General features: G+C 57.3%; 7 protein-coding genes across 7 annotated transcripts; 4 read left to right on the forward strand and 3 right to left on the reverse strand.

The window, feature by feature from the left end:
- The first annotated feature begins 1,949 nt into the window (after nt 1-1,949).
- F5144DRAFT_205220 (uncharacterized protein) lies at nt 1,950-3,606 on the forward strand. The gene is made up of 3 exons (XM_066782957.1): nt 1,950-2,163; nt 2,217-2,379; nt 2,439-3,606. The coding sequence occupies exons 1-3, from the start codon at nt 2,140-2,142 to the stop codon at nt 3,500-3,502; spliced, it is 1,251 nt and encodes a 416-aa protein (XP_066645348.1). The 5' UTR covers nt 1,950-2,139; the 3' UTR covers nt 3,503-3,606.
- Nucleotides 3,607-3,692: 86 nt separating this feature from the next.
- Nucleotides 3,693-7,709, forward strand: F5144DRAFT_531152 (ankyrin repeat-containing domain protein). The gene is made up of 2 exons (XM_066786939.1): nt 3,693-5,157; nt 5,243-7,709. Exons 1-2 carry the CDS (start codon nt 3,839-3,841, stop codon nt 7,266-7,268), a joined length of 3,345 nt encoding a protein of 1,114 aa, XP_066645349.1. The 5' UTR covers nt 3,693-3,838; the 3' UTR covers nt 7,269-7,709.
- Nucleotides 7,710-7,746: 37 nt separating this feature from the next.
- On the forward strand, nt 7,747-10,079 carry F5144DRAFT_509993 (major facilitator superfamily domain-containing protein). Its single transcript, XM_066786528.1, has 2 exons — nt 7,747-9,208; nt 9,268-10,079. Exons 1-2 carry the CDS (start codon nt 8,172-8,174, stop codon nt 9,947-9,949), a joined length of 1,719 nt encoding a protein of 572 aa, XP_066645350.1. The 5' UTR covers nt 7,747-8,171; the 3' UTR covers nt 9,950-10,079.
- A 325-nt stretch (nt 10,080-10,404) lies between these two features.
- Nucleotides 10,405-14,346, reverse strand: F5144DRAFT_646880 (topoisomerase 1-associated factor 1; the record flags this gene model as incomplete). Its single annotated transcript, XM_066792899.1, has 3 exons — nt 14,140-14,346; nt 10,963-14,064; nt 10,405-10,830 (listed from the first exon to the last, which is right to left on the reverse strand). The coding sequence occupies exons 1-3, from the start codon at nt 14,212-14,214 to the stop codon at nt 10,405-10,407; spliced, it is 3,603 nt and encodes a 1,200-aa protein (XP_066645351.1). The 5' UTR covers nt 14,215-14,346.
- Nucleotides 14,347-15,020: 674 nt separating this feature from the next.
- Nucleotides 15,021-16,511, reverse strand: F5144DRAFT_205299 (uncharacterized protein). The gene is made up of 2 exons (XM_066782958.1): nt 15,649-16,511; nt 15,021-15,585 (listed from the first exon to the last, which is right to left on the reverse strand). The coding sequence occupies exons 1-2, from the start codon at nt 16,273-16,275 to the stop codon at nt 15,277-15,279; spliced, it is 936 nt and encodes a 311-aa protein (XP_066645352.1). The 5' UTR covers nt 16,276-16,511; the 3' UTR covers nt 15,021-15,276.
- Nucleotides 16,512-17,964: 1,453 nt separating this feature from the next.
- Nucleotides 17,965-18,885, forward strand: F5144DRAFT_205330 (uncharacterized protein). Its single transcript, XM_066782959.1, has one exon. It carries the CDS (start codon nt 18,109-18,111, stop codon nt 18,724-18,726), a length of 618 nt encoding a protein of 205 aa, XP_066645353.1. The 5' UTR covers nt 17,965-18,108; the 3' UTR covers nt 18,727-18,885.
- Nucleotides 18,886-20,319: 1,434 nt separating this feature from the next.
- Nucleotides 20,320-21,415, reverse strand: F5144DRAFT_592033 (uncharacterized protein; the record flags this gene model as incomplete). The annotated part of the gene is made up of 5 exons (XM_066790323.1): nt 20,320-20,444; nt 20,636-20,805; nt 20,881-21,189; nt 21,282-21,347; nt 21,390-21,415. The coding sequence occupies 5 exons, from the start codon at nt 21,413-21,415 to the stop codon at nt 20,320-20,322; spliced, it is 696 nt and encodes a 231-aa protein (XP_066645354.1).
- Between the last annotated feature and the right edge of the window lie 336 nt (nt 21,416-21,751).

Genomic DNA, 21,751 nt, shown 5'->3' on the forward strand with positions numbered 1-21,751 from the left:
CGGCTTATGAAGGAAAATGGGGGTCGCAACGCGAACAAAGGTTCCATGACCTAAGCTCAACCAGGGCCGGTGGGGTCCCGGACTGTGTCGGGATAGTTGGACGTCTATAGCCTGCGAGGAGCCCGAATGAGATACTGGGACAAACGGGGGCGGTGGAGGTCGTGGGGCCGGCCTTTGTGGGCGAGACCTGGCCAAACGCCCACGCCATGAGCCGACGGGGCTGAAACTCTGGGGAAGAAGCGGGAAAACATGGATCTCCGCGACCACCACTCCACGCAGGGTGGTGGGCTCGGCAGGTTTACTTCTGGGCTGCTATATCGGGGTAATATATTGCTCGATTGGACCAGAAATCACGCACCGAAGTACCATTGACAGCCGTGGGATAGGCATCGAGACTCGGTAGACCGGCAGAAGACACGGCGGATAACAGATTACCAGAACTAACTAGTCCCGGCAGCCGGGTCCAGCCAAGCAGCTCTTGATTGAGGTCCAACGCTCAAGACAACAGTCTGGGAGACCCAGAAGAAGGGAACCAGAGTCTTGGGACAGGGTCATCCCCATGGATCACCAGGAGGCATCCCACTGGCAACTGGGGGTACGAGCCAGGATTCGGGTGCCGGTCGCGGTGATCTGCGGGTATACCTGATTGGCCCGGGATTCAAGCCACGGAAAAGGTGTAAGTGGGCGCTTTGGCTGCCACGTTGCGGAGCCCATGGAAGACCAACGTTTGGTCAACTTATGGCTCCGTCGTGTATGGGGTGGCCTGGAAGCTTCGAAAGCAGAGGCGAGCGCATGAGCCTACAAGCCGCCAAAGCCATTGATAGCCCTTGGAGTAGAACTTGGTAACAGAGATTCTGACTTAAGGCTGGTCCGGCTTCGCGATGATGTCGCCGGAGGGAGGTGCGGGATGGCGGCGGAGTGGCGGGGTATCGGCTGGGGTAATCTACATACATACCCCACATGACACACACGGATGCCGGTAATAAACATGCGGAAAGAAGCCACGCTCCACGGAGGCGAAGGCCACGGAAGAACGAGAACTAGGCTCGGAAAGACGGACAACAAGTCGAAGGGAAGCGTGTCCGGGCCGCGAGAACTGCTGAGGTGAGTCGCCGGGAGGATACGTAAGAGTGGTACCGTGTTAGCTCCCCCATTCTCCCCGCATCCATTGGGGTGAGGATGGATCTCGACAACAACTCGGGTGATGTGAAGTCGAGGAGCGACACGGGTTCAAGCTCGTTTGCTCGGTGTGAGACGGAAAAATGGATTCCGCCAATCATGGCAAGCGCTCCATTCTGCGAGTTCTCGGCTTCGAAAATGTCGTGATTCAAGGAAAAAAAAGGGAGAAGTGGATGGCAACATTTAGACGATGAGGAAAAAGGACCGTAGTTAGTATAACCCGATATTTGGTGTTATTCTACTCATGGTCGTCGTAGCAAAAAGAAGATGGAAAACGCGTCCAGAAGGAAGCGAAGTTGACATTCCTCGACTCGCCTGATTAACTGCAGCGGAAGCTTTGATGCGGGGAAGAAACGTGGGGGTGGGTCCAACTCAAGGGTGGATCCAGCCGTCTTGGCAGTTTGGACTTGGCTTCCCCAACGCCCCGCAATCCGCCGATCAGGGCTTGCGATCCCCTGAATTGAACTTCCCAACGGCTCTCCAGCAGCTCCAACTTGAACCGCTGTGTGATCTTCAAGGGCGGAGACGGGACCTGAGGACTTTTCACAACACGGGCAGGCTGAAAACATTCCACAAATGAACGAGCTGAGAGAACAGTGGGAACAGTCTGTGACAGTACCTCACATGTCCCTCAATGCCCCTCCATTGCCCCTCCAAAGCCCCAACTGGCCCCTCTTTCCACCCATTGTTACATGTACCCCTCATCACGAATTCTTCCGGAACGGCTCCAAGCAGCGTGTTCCCGGCGATGCTTGTGCATGAGGCCGTTCCATCCTGGGGATGAATTGAATTGGCAATCAAGGTGAGATGCCGACGGCGCTGTGCTCGGCTCTCCAATAATTGGGCTCTTCTCCCTCGGGGGTTTCCACGGTATTTCCCTCCCCAAGCTGTCTACGCCTCTCCACAACAGCTTCACTCACCCGAAATTCGATACCCAGATACCCTCCAATTGCAGTCACAATGGCGGCCCTCAATGTGTTGATGGTAAGCGCAGAGAACTTGATGCCATTGATGTGCGCGGGCTGACGACGGCCAAGGTCGGGACCGGCGAGTATACCACCGGCTTTGTCGGCGGTGGAGCGTCTGGTTCGGATAAGAAAGTCGGCGTCGTGGGCCTGACCCTGTTCGACCTTCGGAGGAGAGGCAAGGTGGGCGAGCTGTCGATGGTGGGTGTCAATGGGACGAAATACCCAGCAATCCGTAAGCTGCAACATATCCCATCCCGCCGTGACACAACATCTGATGACGGTATCTCGCAGGGGAGCACCTCCACAAGAACATTACGCTGGCTTATAACAACTTGGACACATCGTTCAAATCGTACCCGGCAGACGATGCCAAAGACCCCGATGCGTACAAGGCGGCAATTGACGCCCTCTCGCCCGGCGATGCCATCACCATCTTTACTCCCGATACCACGCATTACCCCATCGCCCTCTATGCCATCGAACGGGGCATCCACGTCATGATCACTAAGCCAGCTGTGAAGTTGCTGGAGCACCACCTGGCCCTCCTCGACGCGGCCGAGAAACGCGGCGTCTATGTGTACATCGAACACCACAAGCGGTTCGACCCAGCCTACTGGGATGCGAAAGCCCGGGCCTTGAAGCTCGGGGACTTCAACTACTTCTATAGCTACATGTCGCAGCCCAAGTTTCAGCTCGAGACTTTCAAGGCATGGGCCGGGATCGACTCGGACATTTCGTATTACCTCAACAGCCACCACGTCGACATCTGCGACTCCATGGTTTCCCAGCTGGGGTACGTCCCGACCAAGGTCTCGGCCTCGGCGTCCAAAGGCGTTGCGGTAAGCATGGGATGCCATGAATCAACCGAGGATACCATCTCGCTGCTGGTGCACTGGGAGAAGAAGGACGACCCGTCCAAGCGGGCCACTGGCGTGTACACGGCCTCGTGGACGGCGCCGCACAAGGCAGGAGTGCACTCCAACCAGTACTTTCACTACCTCGCCAAGGACGGTGAGATTACCATCAACCAAGCCAAGCGCGGCTACGATGTGGCCGACGACGCCGCTGGGCAGCTGGTGTGGTACAACCCCTTTTACATGCGGTACGCCCCGGATGAAGATGGCAACTTCAATGGCCAGAGCGGGTACGGCTATGTCTCGTTTGAGAAGTTTGTAGACGGCTGCCGGGCCGTTAATGCCCGAGAGCTGAAGCCGGCGGATTTGGACGCGAAGGGACTTCCGACTCTGAGAAATACGATTGCCACCACGGCCATTCTCGAGGCCGGGCGGCGGAGTATCGACGAGAACAGGGAGGTGAGAATCGAGAGCAAGGATGGGATCTGGAAGCTGGTTTGAGGTAGCCGAAGCATTGTAATCTTTCCAATTTATTAGCCTTTCTTACGCTTTTTGCCACGGACGCCGCATTCTTGATGATGATAGTAAAATGGTGGCCTAGAGGGATCACCTTGAGGCGCGCAGCCTTGCCAATAAGCATCCCTGATTACCTGCGCCGCCCCGCGCGACTCCGCACATGAGAGGCGCCCGAAGCGGCTGAGCCCCAGTAAAGGCACCACATCTAACGTTACCATGAGTAATGAGGCTTCTTCTTATGAGGTCTTTTCATCCCGATAGCTCTTTGCCTTTTTATGCGTACGTCACTTTGAACCCACCAAGTACTGTAACTAACCCACGATGGCCGATGTCGGGACCATTGTGGGAATCATCTCACTCGGCATCCAAGTTGCGGATGGCCTAGTGAAGTATTACACGACATATAAGGATCGAGAATCGGAGACGGCTCATACGGTAAAACGGCTGACACATCTTCTGGGCATCCTGGAGGTTCTACGCAAGAACTTGGTCGACCGTAGCTTCCAACCCGACGAGACGTCCTTGCTTGAGACCATCAAAAACTCAGTAGGCGACTGCGAGGATCTCATCAAGGAACTTCAGAAAGAGACGGAAAAGTTCACAGAATTACCCTCCGGCAGCGTTGCGGCGGCAGTACGTGTGACAGGCCGTCGGCTGGCCTACCCCTTCCGCCAGAGCACCCTACAGAAACTCGACGAGGACATCGCCGAGATATGCGCAAACCTCACACTCGCCCTGCAGGTCCTGCAGCAACAGGACATCAGCAGTGTCCAGGATGAGATCCAAGACACCAAGGCCCTGCTCGAGCTGGTCCGGGCCGACCAGATATCGGCCGAGATCAAAAGCTGGCTGAACGCCCCAGACGCCTCCATCAACTACAACGACGCCTGCAAGAAGAAATACCCCGGCACCGGACTCTGGTTCATCAAAAGCCCCCAGTTCAGCACCTGGCTCCGAACCCCCAACTCCTTCCTCTGGCTCAAAGGCTTCGCCGGCTGCGGCAAATCGGTCCTCTCATCCACCATCATCCAACACACCCTCCGCCACCGCCGCTCCAACCCCTCCATCGGCATCGCCTTCTTCTACTTCACCTTCAACGACGACGCCAAGCAAGACACCTCCGCCATGCTGCGCGCCCTGATCCTGCAACTCACCCCCCAACTCCAACTCCACACCACCACCAGCATCACCAACACCACCAACAACAAAGACGCCCTCCTCCCGCGCCTGCACCAGAACTACCGCGGCGGCACCCCGCCCGACCCCGCCCTCCTCGAAACCCTCCACCAGCTCATCACGCGCTTCGACGACGTCTACATCATCCTCGACGCACTAGACGAGAGCCCGCGCCACAAGCACCGCGAGGACCTGCTGCAGGCGCTGGGCGAGATGCGCGGCTGGCCGGGGCCGGAGCTGCATCTGTTGGTGACGAGCAGGGATGAGCAGGATATTAGGGAGGAGTTGGTGGCGCTGGGGGAGGGGGAGGAGGAGGGGGAGGTTGTGGTGTTGAGGGGGGGGGAGGTGGACGCGGATATTGCGGCTTTTGTGGCGGGGCATTTGAAGGATAATAGGAGGTTGCGGAAGTGGGAGAGGTTTCATGGGAGGATTGAGGAGGCTTTGACGGAGGGGGCGAAGGGAGTGTGAGTTCTTTTTACTTTTTGCTTTGTTTTGTTTTGAGTGGTGGGGTGTGTGAGAAAGGGGATCACAATGGCTTACTGGAGATAGGTTCCGCTGGGTCGAGTGCCAGTTCGCTGCGTTGGAGGCTTGCCCCGGGAGTAAGACTCGGCTTGATGCCCTGCTCGGATCACTACCGCGGACATTGGACAAGACCTACGAACGCATGCTGTATAACATCGAGGAGGAATCAGTGGACGACGCCAGGAGAATCCTGACCCTGTTGTGCACAGCGAAGCGGCCCTTAAAGGTGGAGGAGCTCATCGACGGGATTGCGGTCGAACTCGGAGACGACGCCAAGTTCAACGAGGATAGCAGGCTGATGAACCAGGACGACATCCGCCACATCTGCCCGGGGTTTATCGAAGTGGACTTGAACAATGAGGACAAGCAGCCGACGGTACGCATCGCGCATTACTCGGTCCAGGAGTATCTGGAATCCGACCGCATCGCTGCTTCGGGAATGGCTCGATTCAGCGTCAGGCGCAAGGAAGCCAACACCGAAGTCGCCTCCATCTGCCTAGTCTACCTCATGGACGACGGGCTGTGCAAAGCGTGCATGACAGAAACCTGGGTCTTCGGATACGACGCCAAATACCCCCTAGCCGCGTACGCCGCCAGCAGCTGGGCAGACCACTACCACGAAGGCGACCCCCTCGACCCGCAACTCCACCGCCTCGCCCTGGCCCTCTTCCACGACGACGAAAACGCCCTCGTTAGCTGGGCCAACATCTACAAATGGGCCGGCTACAAGCGCAACGGGCTCGGCGACCGCATCCTCACCCCACTCTACCTCGCCGCGCGCCTGGGGCTCGACCCCGTCGTGCGCGTCCTCACCGACGAAGCCACCTCCTCCCCCACCAAGCCCCGCAAGTACTACTTCGAATCCGCCCTCATAACCGCCGCCACCTTCGGGCACGCCAGCACGGTCACCCTCCTCCTGACGCACTCCACCGCCGCCATCAACCACCTCGGCTTCGAAGGCACCGCGCTGCATCTGGCCGCGCGGCACGGCCACCTCGCCGTGGTCGACGCGCTCCTCGCGCACGGCGCCGACATCGAAGCGCGCGACTACCGCGGCAAGAGCGCGCTGTACGACGCCGCGGCGACGGGCAAGGACGAGATCGTGCGGCTGCTGCTGGAGCGCGGCGCCGAGATCGAGCCGGCGGGGACTTATGATACGCCGCTGGAGTGCGCGGCGGCGGGGGGGCGGGAGGCCGTCGTGGCGATGTTGCTGGATAGGGGGGTGGATCCGAATAGGGGGAGGTATGCGCGGCCGTTGGAGGCGGCAAGGGAGCATCCGGCGGTGGTGAGGTTGTTGTTGGATCGCGGGGCGGATGTGGATTTGGGGACGCCTTCGCGGCCGCTGGCGTTCGCGTGTAGTGGCGGGGCGGTGGGGGTGGTGGCGGCGTTGTTGGAGAGGGGGGCGGATGTGGAGAAGGCGGGGGGGTGGGCGGATTTGATGGAGAGGGCGGTGGGGAACTCGGATCCGAAGGTGGTTGATCTGTTGCTGGAGCATGGTGCTGATGCGAAGGGGGAGGAGGGTTGTCATGTGACGCCCCTCGAGGCGGCGGCGGGGTTGTGGGATGCGACAGCTGTCTTGGGACGCCTGCTTGACGCCGGTGCTGGTGTTAATGTCGGTAAGGAGATGACGCCGCTGGAGAAGGCTGCGAAGAAGTCGTCCCTGCCGAACGCGAAGCTGCTGCTTGAGCGTGGCGCGGATCCAAACCTGGGGATTCAGATGACGCCGTTGGAGGCGGCGGCGGACGAGATATCGGACAACATGATGACCCTGCTGATTGAGCACGGCGCCGACGTGAACAAGGGGCTTCAGATGACGCCGCTTGAGGTAGTGGTGCAAAAGGAGGTCATTCCTTTCCGGTTGGTGGAGCTACTGGTGCAGATGGGAGCGGACGTGAATAAGGGACTGAAGATCAACCCATCGGAAGTGGCGAAGCGTAATGGGATTGATCTCGAGGATATAGTGGTCATAGGGCAGGAAACGGAAGTGGAGAGCGTTGAAGGGGCCGATATGTGGGGAGAGAAGAAAGAAACGATTCTTCTCGTTGGTTCTTAGGGGGGGAATACCATATTTCAAGCGTCAAGACCATAACGGCATATAATCCCAGCCTCGCCTAGCACTTTTAAAGACTTTTGGAATGAACGATCCCGAAGATGAGAGAGGCGGGCACCTAGGGGAAGTTCCTGATAACGGGTTGGAATTGAGTAGTCAGGTTGTCGAACTGAGCTTTCTGCCTTGACTCTATCCTCTCTTAAAACACTTGGCAAGAAGACCCCTCAAAAGCTACTCAAGGCCGCCATGGGCTGAGTGACTGCTTATTTCGTGTACTTATCTCAGAAGCGTATCTGGGGGGCTGCTATCGTGTGGTGTTGTTGTTCAGGGGTAGATTGGTAGTTTAGAGGTAAGGGTTAGGGTCATCGGCTCTCCAACACCAGAGCCAGTGTAATGGCGCGAACCTCTTCATAAAAGAGTTTCAAGCATGAGCCAGTACCACCATGCCACCGTTTTATACCTTAACTCCTAACCGATGCATATGCACGGCGCTGGTGCAAAAGTCAAAGCTGCTGACCACCCACCACGAGTTATCACACAGCCCATGCATGTCCAGATTACATGTTTACATGTAAATACAGCGCAATCATGACCCCCACAATCCCTGCCGGCGCTATATCCGGCCCCTGTCAAATCAGTCTCCGTTGCCGCTGGACAAAGCCGAAGCCGTCAGCTTTAGCACCGAGCAGCACCGAGCAAGGCAAGCACGCAAGACGACCTCTTTCCTCCGGCGTCGTTAATGTTTTGGCTGTTGAGTCACAAATTTGACCACGAAATCTCACTTTTTTTAAGTCATTGGCTAATAAAATTACAGTCACATCCCTTCAATATTTTCCAATTCCTCTCATCTCTTCCAACTAAGCCCAAAACAATCTTCCCTCCAGACAAATTCACCGCCAACCAAAAATGAGCTCCGGCCACCCCGACCCGGAGCCGGCGCGCTCCGGGTCTTCACACACTCCCCACGAAACAACCCCCCTCCTACAGCACATCCCTCCCGATCCCATCTCACCCCACTCCACCACCCATCCCTCCCAAGGCACCGAAGCCGAAGCAGCACCCTCCCCCTCACCCTCCGACGAAACCACGCTCCTCCCCAACACCACCACCCTCACCCCCACCCGCCTCTGGCTGACCCTCTGCGCAACATGGGTCGGCGTCTTCCTCGGCGCGGTGGACGCCTCCATCATGGCGACGCTGTCGGCCCCCATCGCCAGCGAGTTCCGCTCGCTGAGCCTGCTGTCGTGGCTGGCCACCGCCTACCTGATCGCCAACGCCACCTTCCAGCCGCTGTCGGGCCGCCTGACCGACATTTTTGGCCGGGGCCCCGGGCTGGTGTTCAGCAATGTTATGTTTGGGGTGGGGAATTTGGTGTGTGGCCTGGCGCGGGATGAGGGGGTTATGATTCTGGGGCGGGTGATCGCGGGGATTGGGGGTGGGGGGTTGATGAGCATTAGCACGTTTTTGGGGTCCGATTTGGTGCCGTTGAAGAAGAGGGGGGTGGTGCAGGGGCTGGGGAATATTGCGTACGGGACGGGGGCGATGATGGGGGGTGTGTTGGGCGGGTTCATCAACGATACCTCGTCGTGGGGCTGGCGGTTGGCGTTTCTCATCCAGGTGCCCGTTATCGCCGCGTCGGGCCTGCTGGTGTGGTACCTTGTTGATGTCCCGCCCAAGGTCTCCAACAAGTCGATGCTTGCGCGTATAGATTACGGCGGCTCCTTCTTGACTGTCGGCTTTCTCGTTCTGGTGTTGCTTGGTCTGAACGCCGGCGGCAACTTCCTGCCCTGGACCGATCCCCTGGTTCTGACCACTATCCCCCTGGGTGTGGTCATGCTGGGTGCCTTGATATGGTGGGAGAGCAAGGCGAAGCAGCCTATTGTCCCGGTCCGCTTGCTTCTTGACCGGACCGTTCTCAATGCCTGCATAACCAGCTTCTTGTGGTATGTATCACCCCTATCCCATCTTTCCGAAACGAGACTTGGGACTAACCGTAAACCAGCACAATGGTGATGATGATGACCATGTACTACCTACCGCTCTATCTCCAGGTCCTCGGCTACTCCCCAACCCAAGCCGCCTTGCGCATCCTGTCATCCTCCCTCGGCGTCTCCTTCTCCTCCATCGGCTGCGGCTTCATCATGAAAAAGACCGGGCGATACGTCGGGCTCGGCATCGCCACGCTCCTGATCTTCAACACCGCCATAGCACTCAACACCACCCTCGACGAAAGCGCCCCAGCCTGGATCCCCTTCCTCTCTATGGTCCTCCACGGCGTCGGCTACGGCGGCATGCTGACGGTCACGCTGCTGGCGTGCATAGCGGCAGTCGACCACACGCACCAGGCCGTCATCACGTCCTCGACCTACCTGTTCCGCTCCGTGGGCGCCACCCTGGGCATCACCGCCGCGTCGGCCGTCTACCAGAACATACTCAAGATGCAGCTGTGGGCGCGCTTTGGCCACCTGCCGGGCGCGGCGGAGGAGATCGCGCGCATTCGGGATGATCTGAGTGAGCTTACGAGACTGCCCGAGGGCTGGCATGACGGTGTGATCCAGTCGTTTATGGAGGCGTTTAGGGGCGTGTGGCTTCTCGCGCTGGCGTTGGCGGTGGCGGCGTTGGTCAGCATTTCGTTCATGAAGCAGCATAAGTTGCATTCGAATCTGGCTCGGCAGGAGGAGTAAACAAAAGGGGGGCGGAGATGGCGTTTGAAGGGAGTGCTAGTGCGCGAAGACAGCAGCGTGTGTATTGATTGATGTATGTACATACAAGGATACAAGCGAAGTCGAAGGATTCACTGGGCACTGAAGCAGTTGCTCAGTTGACTGATATTTTGTTATTGACCACCTTGCAGTGTGCCCACCAGTGGAGAATAATATTAAGATGACTGAACGTGTAACGGAGGACAACTCCAGAGTTCTAGCACCACAAGTCCATCATCGCATGTATCACCGGGTAATTTCCCTGACCGTCACAGATTCTAACCCAACGTCTCTTGATGCTCAATGCCATGTGTACAAACCCACCCATGACTACCAAACGCCATGCTATACCCATCCACAACAACCTGAAACCCCGCCGATACAATGCCCTTTCACCCATCCCGTCTCCCCATCATGCCATACAAAACAACAGTCACTTACTCCTCATCACTACTCTCAACAATGAACCCCGCCCTCGCCCTCGGCCGAGCCCTAGCAACCGGCTTTGCCGCCGGCATATCCTCATCCTCATCCTCCCCACCCCCCTTGTCTCCAGACCCCTCAGCAGCGAGTTTGGCCGTCCGGCTAGGATCAGACGACAGAGGCGTGTCATTCGTGACCGCGCCGTCCTTGCTAGACTGCGTGAAGTCCATAGCATCCGCGTCCGCGTCCACGTCCACATCCATATCCACATCATCATCATCCTCGCCACTACTAACATCAACCACCCTCTTCTTCTTCTGAGCAGGCTTCCTCCTCTTATTCGGCCTTCTCGCAGCAGCAGCAGGTGCCTCCGCCTCCGACACCTCACTCCCATCCTCCTCCGACCTACTCTCATCATCCTCAACCCCCTCCTCACTCTCCTCCCCATCCAAATCAGCCAGATTCGCAACCCCCGACTTCCTCTTCCTCCCCCCCACCTTCCCCTTCCCCCCCTCCCCCACCACCACATCCTCCCCCTCTCCATCATCCCCATCCCCCCCCATCACCCCCACCAACGCCTCCCACGCCCCCTCCCCAACCCCCTCCATCCGACCACCCAACCCAAACGTAGCATCCTTCGCGGCCTGGCGCTCCTCCTCGCGCGCAAAGAACAGCCGATCGCGCTCCTTATTCCCCTCATAATCCGAATCGTCCTCGCGCGGATCGACATACATCTCGGATTTGATCTTGCGCGCCTTCTCCAGCTCCTTCTTGCGGCGCGCGCGCGCGCGGGCTTCCGCTTGCGCGTCCGTTTCTGCCGCGTCGGGGTCGTCTGAATTCCCGCGGCGGTGGCGTTGGAGGCGCTTTTTGGGCGGGGCTTGGTCGTCGGCGGTGCGTTTGCGCGCGGTGGGGCCGCCGGCGGGGAAGAGGATGCCTGTTCCGTCGTCGTCGTCGTCGTCGGAGCCGTCGTTGATGAGGTCGTTGATTCCATCGTCATCGTTGTTGTCGTCGTCATAAGCGACGCGTTTGCGGGGGGCGGTTTTGCGGCGGAGTTGGTCCTCGGCGAGTTCGCCGTCGTCAAAGGTTGGTGGGGTGAACTCGGCTTTGTTGATGAGGGAGATGGTTTCCTTGAGGGCGTCGGCGGTGAGGGTGCCCGGGATGATCCAGATTGCGTCGGGGGTTTCGTCGAGGGTGGGGGTGAGGCGCTCTAGGCCGACAAGTTTCATGAGGAGGCGGAGATGCGGGTTCTTGAACATGGCGGTGCGGCGCGCATCAGTGTCTGGCCGCATGGTGACGTGATCGGGCGTTTTGGCGGCGATTGCCTCGGCAGACCCGGCCATTACTTCATCGTCTGGCCGTTCGGCCGCCAGGGCCCTCTCGGCGTTTTCCCACGCTCGCCGCTCGCTCTCTGCATCGGAAAGCTGCTTCTTCATCCACCCCAGGTGATCAGTCTGGCTCCTGTCGATCAGAACGCCGACGACAATCGCAATCTGCTGCTCCCGTTCCACCTCACGTTTGAATTCGAGCTCAGCGGCCGGCCTGGGGTTGGAGATGGTCTGCTTCTCATGGCCGTATTCGAGATAGTGGGCTGTGCTGGTGATTTTGGAGAACAGCAGCTCCGTAAACAGTGCTGGCCGTTCTTCAAGCTTCTTCACACATTTCCGGATGGTTTGCATCGCGAGATCTTCCCACTCTTTGTACATGGACGAGCTCTTATCGAGCGGCTCCGGGCCTTTGATCATGTTGTAAAACAGGTGGATGATGTCCAAGCGGAACAGCATGACGCCCATGTCTTGCTTGAAGGCAAGCTTAAAGAAGTACCGATGGGCTCGCTTCAGCTGGGAGTCGTCGAGGTCCCGGTAGTATTTGGTGAAGGTGACGAATGTATCGACCACGCCCTGGGGCGCGAACCTCAAGGAAAATCGCTTGAAGTCAAACTTCCTCTCTTGGCTAGTCTTCTCGGCTTGCCTCTCATCATCTGCCGAGTCATCTTCTGCATCTCCTTGGCCTTCGTCGTCCTCCTGGCCCCCCGCAGCCCTGGCCGCCTTCTTCTTCCGCCGTGTCCTCTTCCGGGAACGGACTTGCAGGTCGACGTTCTCCTTTGAGTATGCCTCGAGGATGCGGACGAAGGTATGTGTGAGTTCGGTGCAGGCATCAAGGTATTCGAAACCCTGGTCTTTGTACGTGCGAACAATATTTGCGATCAGATCGTGTGTTGTCTCCTCGTAGAAGAGACGGCTGAGGATGTTGTCTGCGATCTCCTCGTTTTCTTCGTTACCCGAGCTAGCCATTTCTTGTATGGTCAGGAGAATCTGGGTAAAGCAGCGCATGACCGTGGTCAATAACCGCCAATCCTTGTCACCATAGGCGCGATCCAAGGTACGGCTCATGGTGATGAACATTTCCTGGTTGAGCACCTCGGCAACGAGGTTGAAGCTCCCCACGTCTTCTGCTGTTGAGGCTTGATTCTTAGAATCCTTTGCCGCTTTTTTGCGCATCCGTTCCGCTTCCAGGAACCATGCTACTAGGTAAAAGAATTGGCTGTGGTGGGATTGCAGCACATGCGGCGCTTCACGGTCGAGTGATTTCCTCACGTGCGAGAATAACGGGTTGAAGCCGGAGTCGAGGAACTCGGACACAAAGGACTGAAGTTGCTGGCGGGCTCTCTCATCGAGAGATACTCGAGGGCCAAGGTCCTTGGGTTCCATATCCTCTTTCCTAGCACGCCTAGGCGGCTTAAAGCTTTTGCTGCTGTCCATCTTCCTCTCGCGCGTGGCAGCGTCCAGCAACGCATCCTGGCCCGAAACTGTCGCAAGCTTGCCGCTCTCTCGCTTGACCCAAATCATGGTCCCAAAACGGCTGTGTCGAGTTGGCGCATTTTTGCTGTACGATTTCAGCATGGCCGCCTCCTTCCTCATGGCTGCCGTCAGCTCGTCCTCCTTTATCTTGTGTAGCCGCTTCTCGCTCACGAAGAGCTTGCTCGAGTCGACCCGTTTTACAATGTGGAAAATGATGTCCAGAATGATCACGTCCTCGGTCCGGAAGTCCTCGCCCATGTTGGAAGCGATGGTGAGTATCGTAAGGAAGATGTCTTGGAAGGTAAAGGCGTCGATGACGGTCGACCGGGAGACCTGGGTCTCATCGCCCTCGTACTTGATGCCCGGTGGAGGGGCAATCATGGCAATATTTCGCAAGAAGTATAGGATGAGCTTGATGATAGCCTGGTCGCGAGACGACCGATCACCGTTTGGGATCGCCATGCAGGGCAGGGCTATCCTGACAGCGGTGCTGAGGATTGGCGCGGCGTCAAAGTTTATGATGGCGCGTTTGTAGCCCAGCTGGGCAAGTTGTAGGACGGGCAGGTGGCGATGGTGGTTGACGGTCATGGTCTCGCTGTCTCGCTCGATGGGCCAGGTGAGCGGCACCATGATCTCCAAGCAGGCAAAGGCAATTCGCTCCATGTACTTGCTACTATTTTCATTTGACACCCACTTGGCCATAATTTGTAGGAGGTCGGAGGTGACAAGATTCGATTCGGCCAAGCATCGAGCGACGTCCATTCGGTTCGTTCTTTCGTCGTAGAAACGGACCCATCTTTTAAGGTCGCGCAGCACCTCCAGGGCGTCGTCTCCGAGAGTATAGCCACCATCATCGTCGACGCCGTAGCCACCGAGCTAGAGGAAGGAATAAAGAGTCAGTGGGGTCCCAATTCCAAGTTCAAAAAGTCTAGAGCATGGGTAGCAACTTACTGCAGACACCAAGCTGGTGATGTATGCCCGCGCCTCGGGATGCACCGTGTCGTTGATGACCCCGACGTCCTCCATGTTGGACAAATATCACAAAAACCGCATAGAGCGTGGGCACTCCAACATGTGCAACCCAGTGTCAGAAAGCTCACAATCGGGCCGTGGTGTTGACGAGTGTTGACCGATGATAGTGGGTTAAGCGTTTGCTTGGCATGGGCGCGCAAACGCGTCGAAATCAATCAATCAATCAATCAGCGCGACGCGTTCCACCAAGCTCACTCGCAAATCCACAGTGTTTATGACGGTGTGCCTCTTAGCATTTCTAGTAGTATTTGGTTTGTTTCGCACTGTATTTAATTGGAGGGGTCCCCCTGTCCAGACTCACCACATGTAAGTGTGTTCCCTCCAGAACGGTTTACCTCTCTTGTCAAGACTGAGCGGCACGGTTCATACAAGGCATGCTTATTCGTCACGACCTACTCAGAGCTCCCTCAGGAGCGTGCCCGCTTTATTTTCCGGTCCGAAAACGCTGCATGGTAAAAGACGGAGAGCAAAAAAGGGGGAGAGGGGGGTGGCCGAACGCTTGCGCCACAAAGGCCGAGACCCAGGCGCCGACAGCGAGATCATGATCGAGGCCGTGACAGGCGGCCAAAGTATCCATCTGCAGCCGGCCTATGGGGGCCATTGTGCTGTGTAAGTGCTCCATTATTGACGCGGGTGTGCAAACCGGCAATATATTTTGATTGCCCTAGGTCATTTTTGACGGATCTTGGGCGGCAGGGGCAAAATCTTGCCTGGTGCTCGGCACTGAGTTTCTCGGCGTGTCAGACGGCTGGAATCTGTCATCAATCATATTTGCGATCCGTCAGTCTCGAATCGCCGCTTGAAAGCTTGCTAACGGATGACGAAGCTGGCGAGAAGGACCGCTATGGTATAGGGGTATAGCCGCCGTGGAGTCAGGGGAAGTTGGAGCAGATGTTGTTGGTACATAGCCGCCCATCTCTGCCGCAGGCATGCTCGCAAGCCTGATGCGTGGTGGCGGCTCGGGTGCGCATCCGCGAGCTATACTGCCCCGCATACGGAAGCAGGAGCTTGTTTCCTGAACCGGGAGGTCGTTCAAGAATCGCGGCCTGCTAACCATCAGCTGACGATAGAGATGGGTCCGCCTGACGCAGAAGGGTTAAGCCACACCCCAGCCCGCGTTCTGGGGGCGGCCGGCCACATCCCGCGTGTCCAAGGAAGCCGAAAGACGCATGTTGTTCCTGCGTGAAACCCGGCCGCATGCGGGGAAGAGAAGACGCAGGACGGCATCTCCTCTTCATGCAGCAGCATGGCTCGCACACTGGGGCCCGGATCTTGGGTCGCTGGCGCCAACTGCCGCGGCGTGGTTAAGCGGTAGTGCTGGGACGTGACGAGAAGTGGTGATCTGAGCCAATGGTTTCGCCAGCTGTGGAAGGTCAACCAGACAAACCCAGACAGTAACGAGGAACCTCAGGAGGAAAGCTTTCCTATGGTGACGAATAGAACCAAGTTGAAACTTGGAAGACCCAGCGGTTCTGTCTCCATTTTATCCGCCGGGATGTTCCAAAACCAGAACGGCGGCATGGCCGGCATGCCGATATCGAAACTTCTCCAAGAATAGAGCCCCCTCGCATTCGGCCGCTGGAGGGCCCTCGATTCGATGCATACGGAAAATATAACAGCGAAGGCGGCTTTCATGGGCGAAATGTTTCCGGTCATCCCAGGCATGAGGTGTCTGACAGCGTGTTGTAGAACTGTGGGCAGGATACGGCCATCTGAGCCTGGCGTGGGCCATGAACCGGGATTCACACTTTCTTGGTCGTTCCTTTGCGATACTTTCCGTGACGTGGTTGCGGTATTCTTGCTAGAGACTTGCATCGAGGCCGCCTGGCTGAGAGGCGGGCTGGTTGAGAAGCGCAGAGGAGCGCTATCCCCCCTGGGTTTTGAGCCGGCTAGCAGTGCCTGCAACGAAATACAGCCGATAACTGATGGCGCGCGGCTGTAAGCCCAAGAAGTTAGCCGTGTGCATGGGAAGTGGTTCAGAATCTGTTTCCAGCACCCAACCGGACGGTCAGGCTGGATATCAAAACGGAGAATTGAGACGTCGTCCACTCCCATATCACGGCCATGCCCGCCCTACTTCTTGGCTCTCGTCGAAAGTTATTAGTCGCCACAGATCAAAGGAGATTGTCCGCAACTTCTGTCGTGCTTCACGCCACGCAGTATCGATCGCGCATGCCGATGGAGTCAAGGCCTGGCCGGGGCCAGACTGGGCCTGGCGTGCTCCACCAAAAAGAGTGATGCCGGTGATGCCGGTGTGATGCTAGAGAAACTCCTTGCCGGATCGACTTCGGCGTGGAGGCCATATCACACAACACATAACATCCCTCTCCTCACTGAACGGCCGGGCACACCTAACCAAGCCGCCATACCCTTAAGGGAAGGTCATATGTGGTGAAGCGTGGGGAAGAGCACGCATTGTTCAGAGTGTTACACCACAAGGTGTGCTCAGAGACGAAGGCCCGACTGCCCACCAGCTCCAGACCAGCGCCGCCGAGTCTTGCCCCCAGCCTTTGGAGCCGATAGCCCCATGTACCCGTATGGGCTGCGGCTTTTCCGATTGCCCAATGGGCGCATCGAGGTGTATTGCCGTCAACCCGACCTCTCGCCATGCAATCCACGCGGGTTGATATTAATATGTGCCTAGTGTGCTGACCGGGCCGGTCTCGTGGTCAGTGGAACTTCAACACCATGCATTTCAGCGGTATCATGCACCTAAGAGCAACAAACTTACCAGGCCTCAGAGTGCGTCCCTAAACCATCCTGGTTTAGCTGTGTCACGGTTGGTGGCCCAGCTGTGCAGCCCTGCAGCCCCCGTTGAAGGATACGGCACACGGATTCCACCGCAAGATGATGGAGTTAGGCGGCCGGGCCATTGCCTCGTCGACCACGCCGCGCGAGCTGCACGCCGCCAACCGCGCCTACACAATGTCGCACATTGGAAACAGATGCGGGTTGTGGTTGGCCCTAGAGCTCAGATGGTGCTGCCACGCCGAGGATACGGCTGCAGCTTGCCTCCTGACAACCCGCAGTAACATTGAATAACGCGGATACGCTTAGACTTGAGATACCTGGCCGCAAAAAAACATATGGCTTTGCGTCACCGTACTGCTCATAGAGCTACTCGCTCGGCGACGGGAACAGGCCCATCGTTTGTTTGGCGGAAAGAGACGAGTTTGCCTCCCGGGGTGAACCGCGCGCATGGGTCTTTGACCGTGGTAGAATGCGGTAGGGCGCCGAGTATAGCAACCAGACGGCCCGTGGCCTGCTACCGAATCGGTTCACAACTAACTCCAGACGGGAGGAATCGTAAGATGCGAGGTTTTTGAATGCAGCGCTCCCTCAAAAAACATTACGCCAGATTCGAAACGAGGCACGGGGGAGCTTGGACTACCGCAGTCGGAGTATGAGTCAAGGTTCTGACGGATGGGGTGCGCGGGAGGTGTGGTTGTGCGTCTGTTCGCATCCCGCCGTGGACCATGCTCTGGCCCCTGAGAACTGATCCGGGCGCTCCTCCTCCTCCGGCCTCGTCTCGGAGCACCGCGGGGCGCAGTAGATAGGTAGATATACCAGCTGATTGGAGAACCCGACGGGAAAGTGCATTGTCAAGGGCAGCTGCCCATCACAGGGGCTCCTAGATCTCGTCCGACCTGCTACGCTTGTGTCCCCATTAACGCAGCTCGGAAACCACAATGGCGGTGCAACTCTCGTATTGGTGCAACCGAAGCATGTAGCTGGGTGCCAGGGGTTTCGTTCACTGTCAGGCGCTGCAATAACTCGGGAAGGCGGCTCTGGGAGTTCTTGCACGAGAAGACCAGGCCGCTTCTTTCTTCAGCCGCGAGGACTTGGCTCCTCTGATTTGCTCGTACCTGAAATCCCGTCTCGCCACACATGGTGGTGCCGTGTCTTGTCTCTGGCGAGGAACCGGATTCCAAGAATCACGATTACAATAGCCTATTCAGTCAGGGCACGTCCAGGGCCTTATGGCTGGAGCCATCACTCACAGCATTGTACCACCATAGACTCTCCCAAAAGCCGAGTGGAAACTTCAAGGTTACCAGGGGTATCGATGAAATTGGCGGCTGTGAGCAAACAACTCAGCACGCGGACCGTTTTGAAAGGACGTGTATCAACAATCATTCATCCATCATGATACATCCAAGGAGGTGCCGAGAACCGGGGCCGAGAGGACGGGATCTCTGCAGAGGCATTTCGGGCCCTCGGGTGCCGAGATCTCAGGCCCGCAGACTTGCAAACAAGCTGCCGAGCATTTTGATACCCCGCATCTATTCGTGGGAATGCGCACACTCCGTGATTGAACTTGGGTCGAATCGGTTGTGTATTGTGCTGGCCAAACAGGTGAACTCGATGGCGCAGTCGATAGCCGGGTTGAATCTGATACGCAAAGGGGGCAAGCCGACGAGCTGCAGCTGCATCTGGATCCTCACGCCAAAGCCGTGGTTTACTGCGTCTGCAAGACAAGGCCTGCTGAGTGAGACAAGAACTTGATGGATGTATGTCCCATCGGCGAGATATGGAGGCCGAGTTTCGGTATCTGATCGCCCATCAGCAAGACCGAAGTGACTGGGTGGTGAGTTAGCGCCGTTGCTGGACCCTGACCGACGCTTCAAACGCGACACCCCTTTTTTCTGCGCTTCGCTCGGACGGCTGCATCTTGTCAAAACCTGAAGAAATGCTCGACAAGATGGAAGTCAAGCTCAAAGCGGAACTCGCATCCTAAAGCTCCGGCCCTTGTTGTCATGATCATCGCAACCAGGGCAGCTTTGGGAATAGGCCAGGGGTCATTCCCGGCACAGGATCAGATCTCAGTGGCTGTTCCACAGGGAAATGGCGTTGTTTCGGCCACCAACCATCCGCCTTCCCGTCGCGCCATCCCAAATTCGGACATGCTTCCAGAATCTTACGGGAATCCAATCGGCATCGCTGGCATTGGATTCACCAGCCCCAGCACGTGCAGAGGCAGTTCCTGCCGAGCGGGACCGCAACTGTTTGACGTCCATCCGAGGCCACCTCCCGAGCTTGAAGATGTGATGCCGACCCAAAGCGATGTCCGTTGATGGAGGTTTGCTTAGACGTGGGAGAGTCCGGTAGTTATTCACTGCCGGTGTCCTCCCGCGGATATTTTGCTTTATTGTATGTCCACACATACTCCGGGCTAGTCGACTAGTCCCCCAACATGCCTCGATTCTCGACGGGGGTCGGGGCCACGGATTCAGCGAACAAACACGGTCGGGGATGTGTTGTAACACAGTGCGATGCAGGAAACGCGATTCCTAAGCTGGTGACGGTTAGCTGCAATAAGCCGGTCACTCCAGTGCACTTTACAAGGACGTCTGCTTAGTTTTGCGAAAAAGGGCCTTTTTCTCGCTCTTAAGCCAAAAATCTGCAAAGCGCATCCGTCCATCTTGACCCTACTTGGTATGGAAATTGGTTCCGGTGGTTTGTGGGATGATGCCTGTGTCGAGTCGCGGGTTGAAACCGGCAGTCCTGGTATTTCTTGGAAATGAACCGAGTTAGGTGATGGGTCGAGAGTTGTCAGGTTGGTTGCCATGGTCCAAGACTCAAATTACATTCTGAAATGCGCCTTCCGTATCGGTTGAGAGCTCTTTCCTTCTCCCCCGCTAGGTAGTAAGCGAATTCTGCATCACACATTCCACCAAATCGGATTTGGAATGTTTTCCGTCTTTGCGCAACTCACAAGTTGAAGCTTCGTCACCAACTGATTTCCATGCCAACCTGAACTCGAATCCTTAGCTCAGATATCGATGCCAGGGTCCCCCCACTTACCTGCGGCAATCTGGACAAGCGCCCACACCAAACTCAAATTCTTCTTGTTCACTCACATACTAACAAATAAGCGCATATAGGTTGTAGATACCGAGCTACGCGTTCCGCAACCGCTGTCAGTGAGCGAGACTCGGCTTTTCATTGTTCGTTTTTCCATCGCCATGTGCCATCGAAAGCCACGGTCACACAGCATCTTCCATACAGCAGGCAATCCTTTCGTGGCGGGTCTAACCGTCAGTGCCCCGCCTTGTAACGATCGCCTCCCGACGCGGCTCCCTTTTTTTACGCAATACTTCATACATACATAATGTACGAAGTATATGTACTTTTCTTCACTCCAACACATGCTTCAGATGCGTCATCGCCAGGGCCAGCTTGAGGCACGGCATCGAACATGAGGGCTACTGGGCTGATTGACCCTGCAAAAGTGATTCCAGGGCGCACAAGCCCACATGGACAAGAAAGCAGTCGCAAGCGAAAACAAGCGAAAGCAAACGGGTTGCGTCGCCCGACGATCTGATGCAGCAGCGGCAGCGGAGCCTGGTCTGGCGTTCTGTGCGCTCCCGTGGAAGACGCCTGGAAGGGCACGCATGGTTGGGCGGGATCTCACCCCAGCAAGCCGCTTCTCCACCTGTCACTCCTGGCATCTCGCGGCTGCGCCGGTCGTGTGGGTTGTTGTTCTGCTGGTGCGCTCTGCGGTGCCTTCTCATGGACGCGTCGTCGCCTTCTTTGCTGGCCCCCAACCGAACCCCCTTGATGAAACTGTCGGTGCCACCCCTGCTGGAAAAGAAGGCTCAAACGATGCACTGTCTCTGATCTCGGCTGCGCTAAGAGGCTAGTTGGCTAGCTAGTCACACCCCCCAAACCTTGAGACACATTGATCGAACCGTGGAAAAGCTTCCACCGTTGGGAGCCACACTCAAGCCCAGGGCGCCCTGGCCCGGCTTGTCGCGACGCACGTCGCGCCCACCACCCTCTCTCAATGCGACCCTCTCGATGCACGACACCTTGCCCTTGGCCCGCTTACCACAGCAGTGCTCCTGTGTTTCCCACCACCCCGTCGCACCAAACCCCACTGGGATCCGTACTCGCTGCTGTTTGGGCGCCTGGGTGGAGATCAGCCTGCGGCTTGTTCGGCGCTGCTTCCCACCTCTCCGAAGGCCCCTGTTTTCCGGCGAGATGCGATGCCATCACAGCTCTTCCCCAGACGCCTCGCTCCCCTGCCGGGTCGGCACTCGTTTCGAGAAGGCGCGCACACAGGAATGGTGCGGCGGCGCAGCTTGTCCAAATGCCGCGCCCATGTCAGGGTAACCCGCTCACCACTGCCGCGACCCGTCAGTCTAGACAGACATATTCGTAGTTACCCTGGAGAGCGGGCTGCCGCCACCATCACGCCAGTCCGTCCTCGGTGGTTGGATAGAAATAGCTAGACAAGGTCGCCTGTGTGTCTCGCTCGCCTCGCCCAAGCCCGAATCTGCGAACTTCACAATCCGCAGACATGGAGGATATCGGCCTTCTGGGTCATTCCCCTCCCACAACAAGTCGCTCCTCGAACTTGGGCGGCGCCCGTTCACAGTCGCTCGATGCAGGGCTATCTACCCCAGGCTAAATCCTCAGGCATTGAGCGCTACCGTTCGGAGCTGAGCACATCCAAGCCGGTTAACCTCCTTCCTAATCGGCACAGTACACGGCTGCATACCACCGTCGCCGCCGCTGCTACACAACC

The sequence above is a fragment of the Chaetomium tenue genome (assembly GCF_020726465.1).
Source record: "Chaetomium tenue strain MPI-SDFR-AT-0079 chromosome Unknown F5144scaffold_3, whole genome shotgun sequence".
NCBI classification, from domain to species: Eukaryota; Fungi; Ascomycota; class Sordariomycetes; order Sordariales; family Chaetomiaceae; genus Chaetomium; species Chaetomium tenue.

Excerpts from the sequence above, each read along its gene's own strand:
- F5144DRAFT_205330 (XM_066782959.1), top strand. The coding sequence starts at position 18,109 with ATGGTGGTGCCGTGTCTTGTCTCTGGCGAGGAACCGGATTCCAAGAAT.
- F5144DRAFT_531152 (XM_066786939.1), top strand. The coding sequence starts at position 3,839 with ATGGCCGATGTCGGGACCATTGTGGGAATCATCTCACTCGGCATCCAA. Across the intron at positions 5,158-5,242 it reads ACGGAGGGGGCGAAGGGAGT|GTTCCGCTGGGTCGAGTGCC; the intron begins GTGAGTTCTTTT and ends TACTGGAGATAG.
- F5144DRAFT_205299 (XM_066782958.1), bottom strand. The coding sequence starts at position 16,275 with ATGGGAGTGGACGACGTCTCAATTCTCCGTTTTGATATCCAGCCTGAC. Across the intron at positions 15,586-15,648 it reads ACTTGGTTCTATTCGTCACC|AGCTGGCGAAACCATTGGCT; the intron begins ATAGGAAAGCTT and ends TTGACCTTCCAC.
- F5144DRAFT_509993 (XM_066786528.1), top strand. The coding sequence starts at position 8,172 with ATGAGCTCCGGCCACCCCGACCCGGAGCCGGCGCGCTCCGGGTCTTCA. Across the intron at positions 9,209-9,267 it reads TGCATAACCAGCTTCTTGTG|CACAATGGTGATGATGATGA; the intron begins GTATGTATCACC and ends ACCGTAAACCAG.
- F5144DRAFT_205220 (XM_066782957.1), top strand. The coding sequence starts at position 2,140 with ATGGCGGCCCTCAATGTGTTGATG. Across the intron at positions 2,164-2,216 it reads CGGCCCTCAATGTGTTGATG|GTCGGGACCGGCGAGTATAC; the intron begins GTAAGCGCAGAG and ends ACGACGGCCAAG. Across the intron at positions 2,380-2,438 it reads GACGAAATACCCAGCAATCC|GGGAGCACCTCCACAAGAAC; the intron begins GTAAGCTGCAAC and ends GGTATCTCGCAG.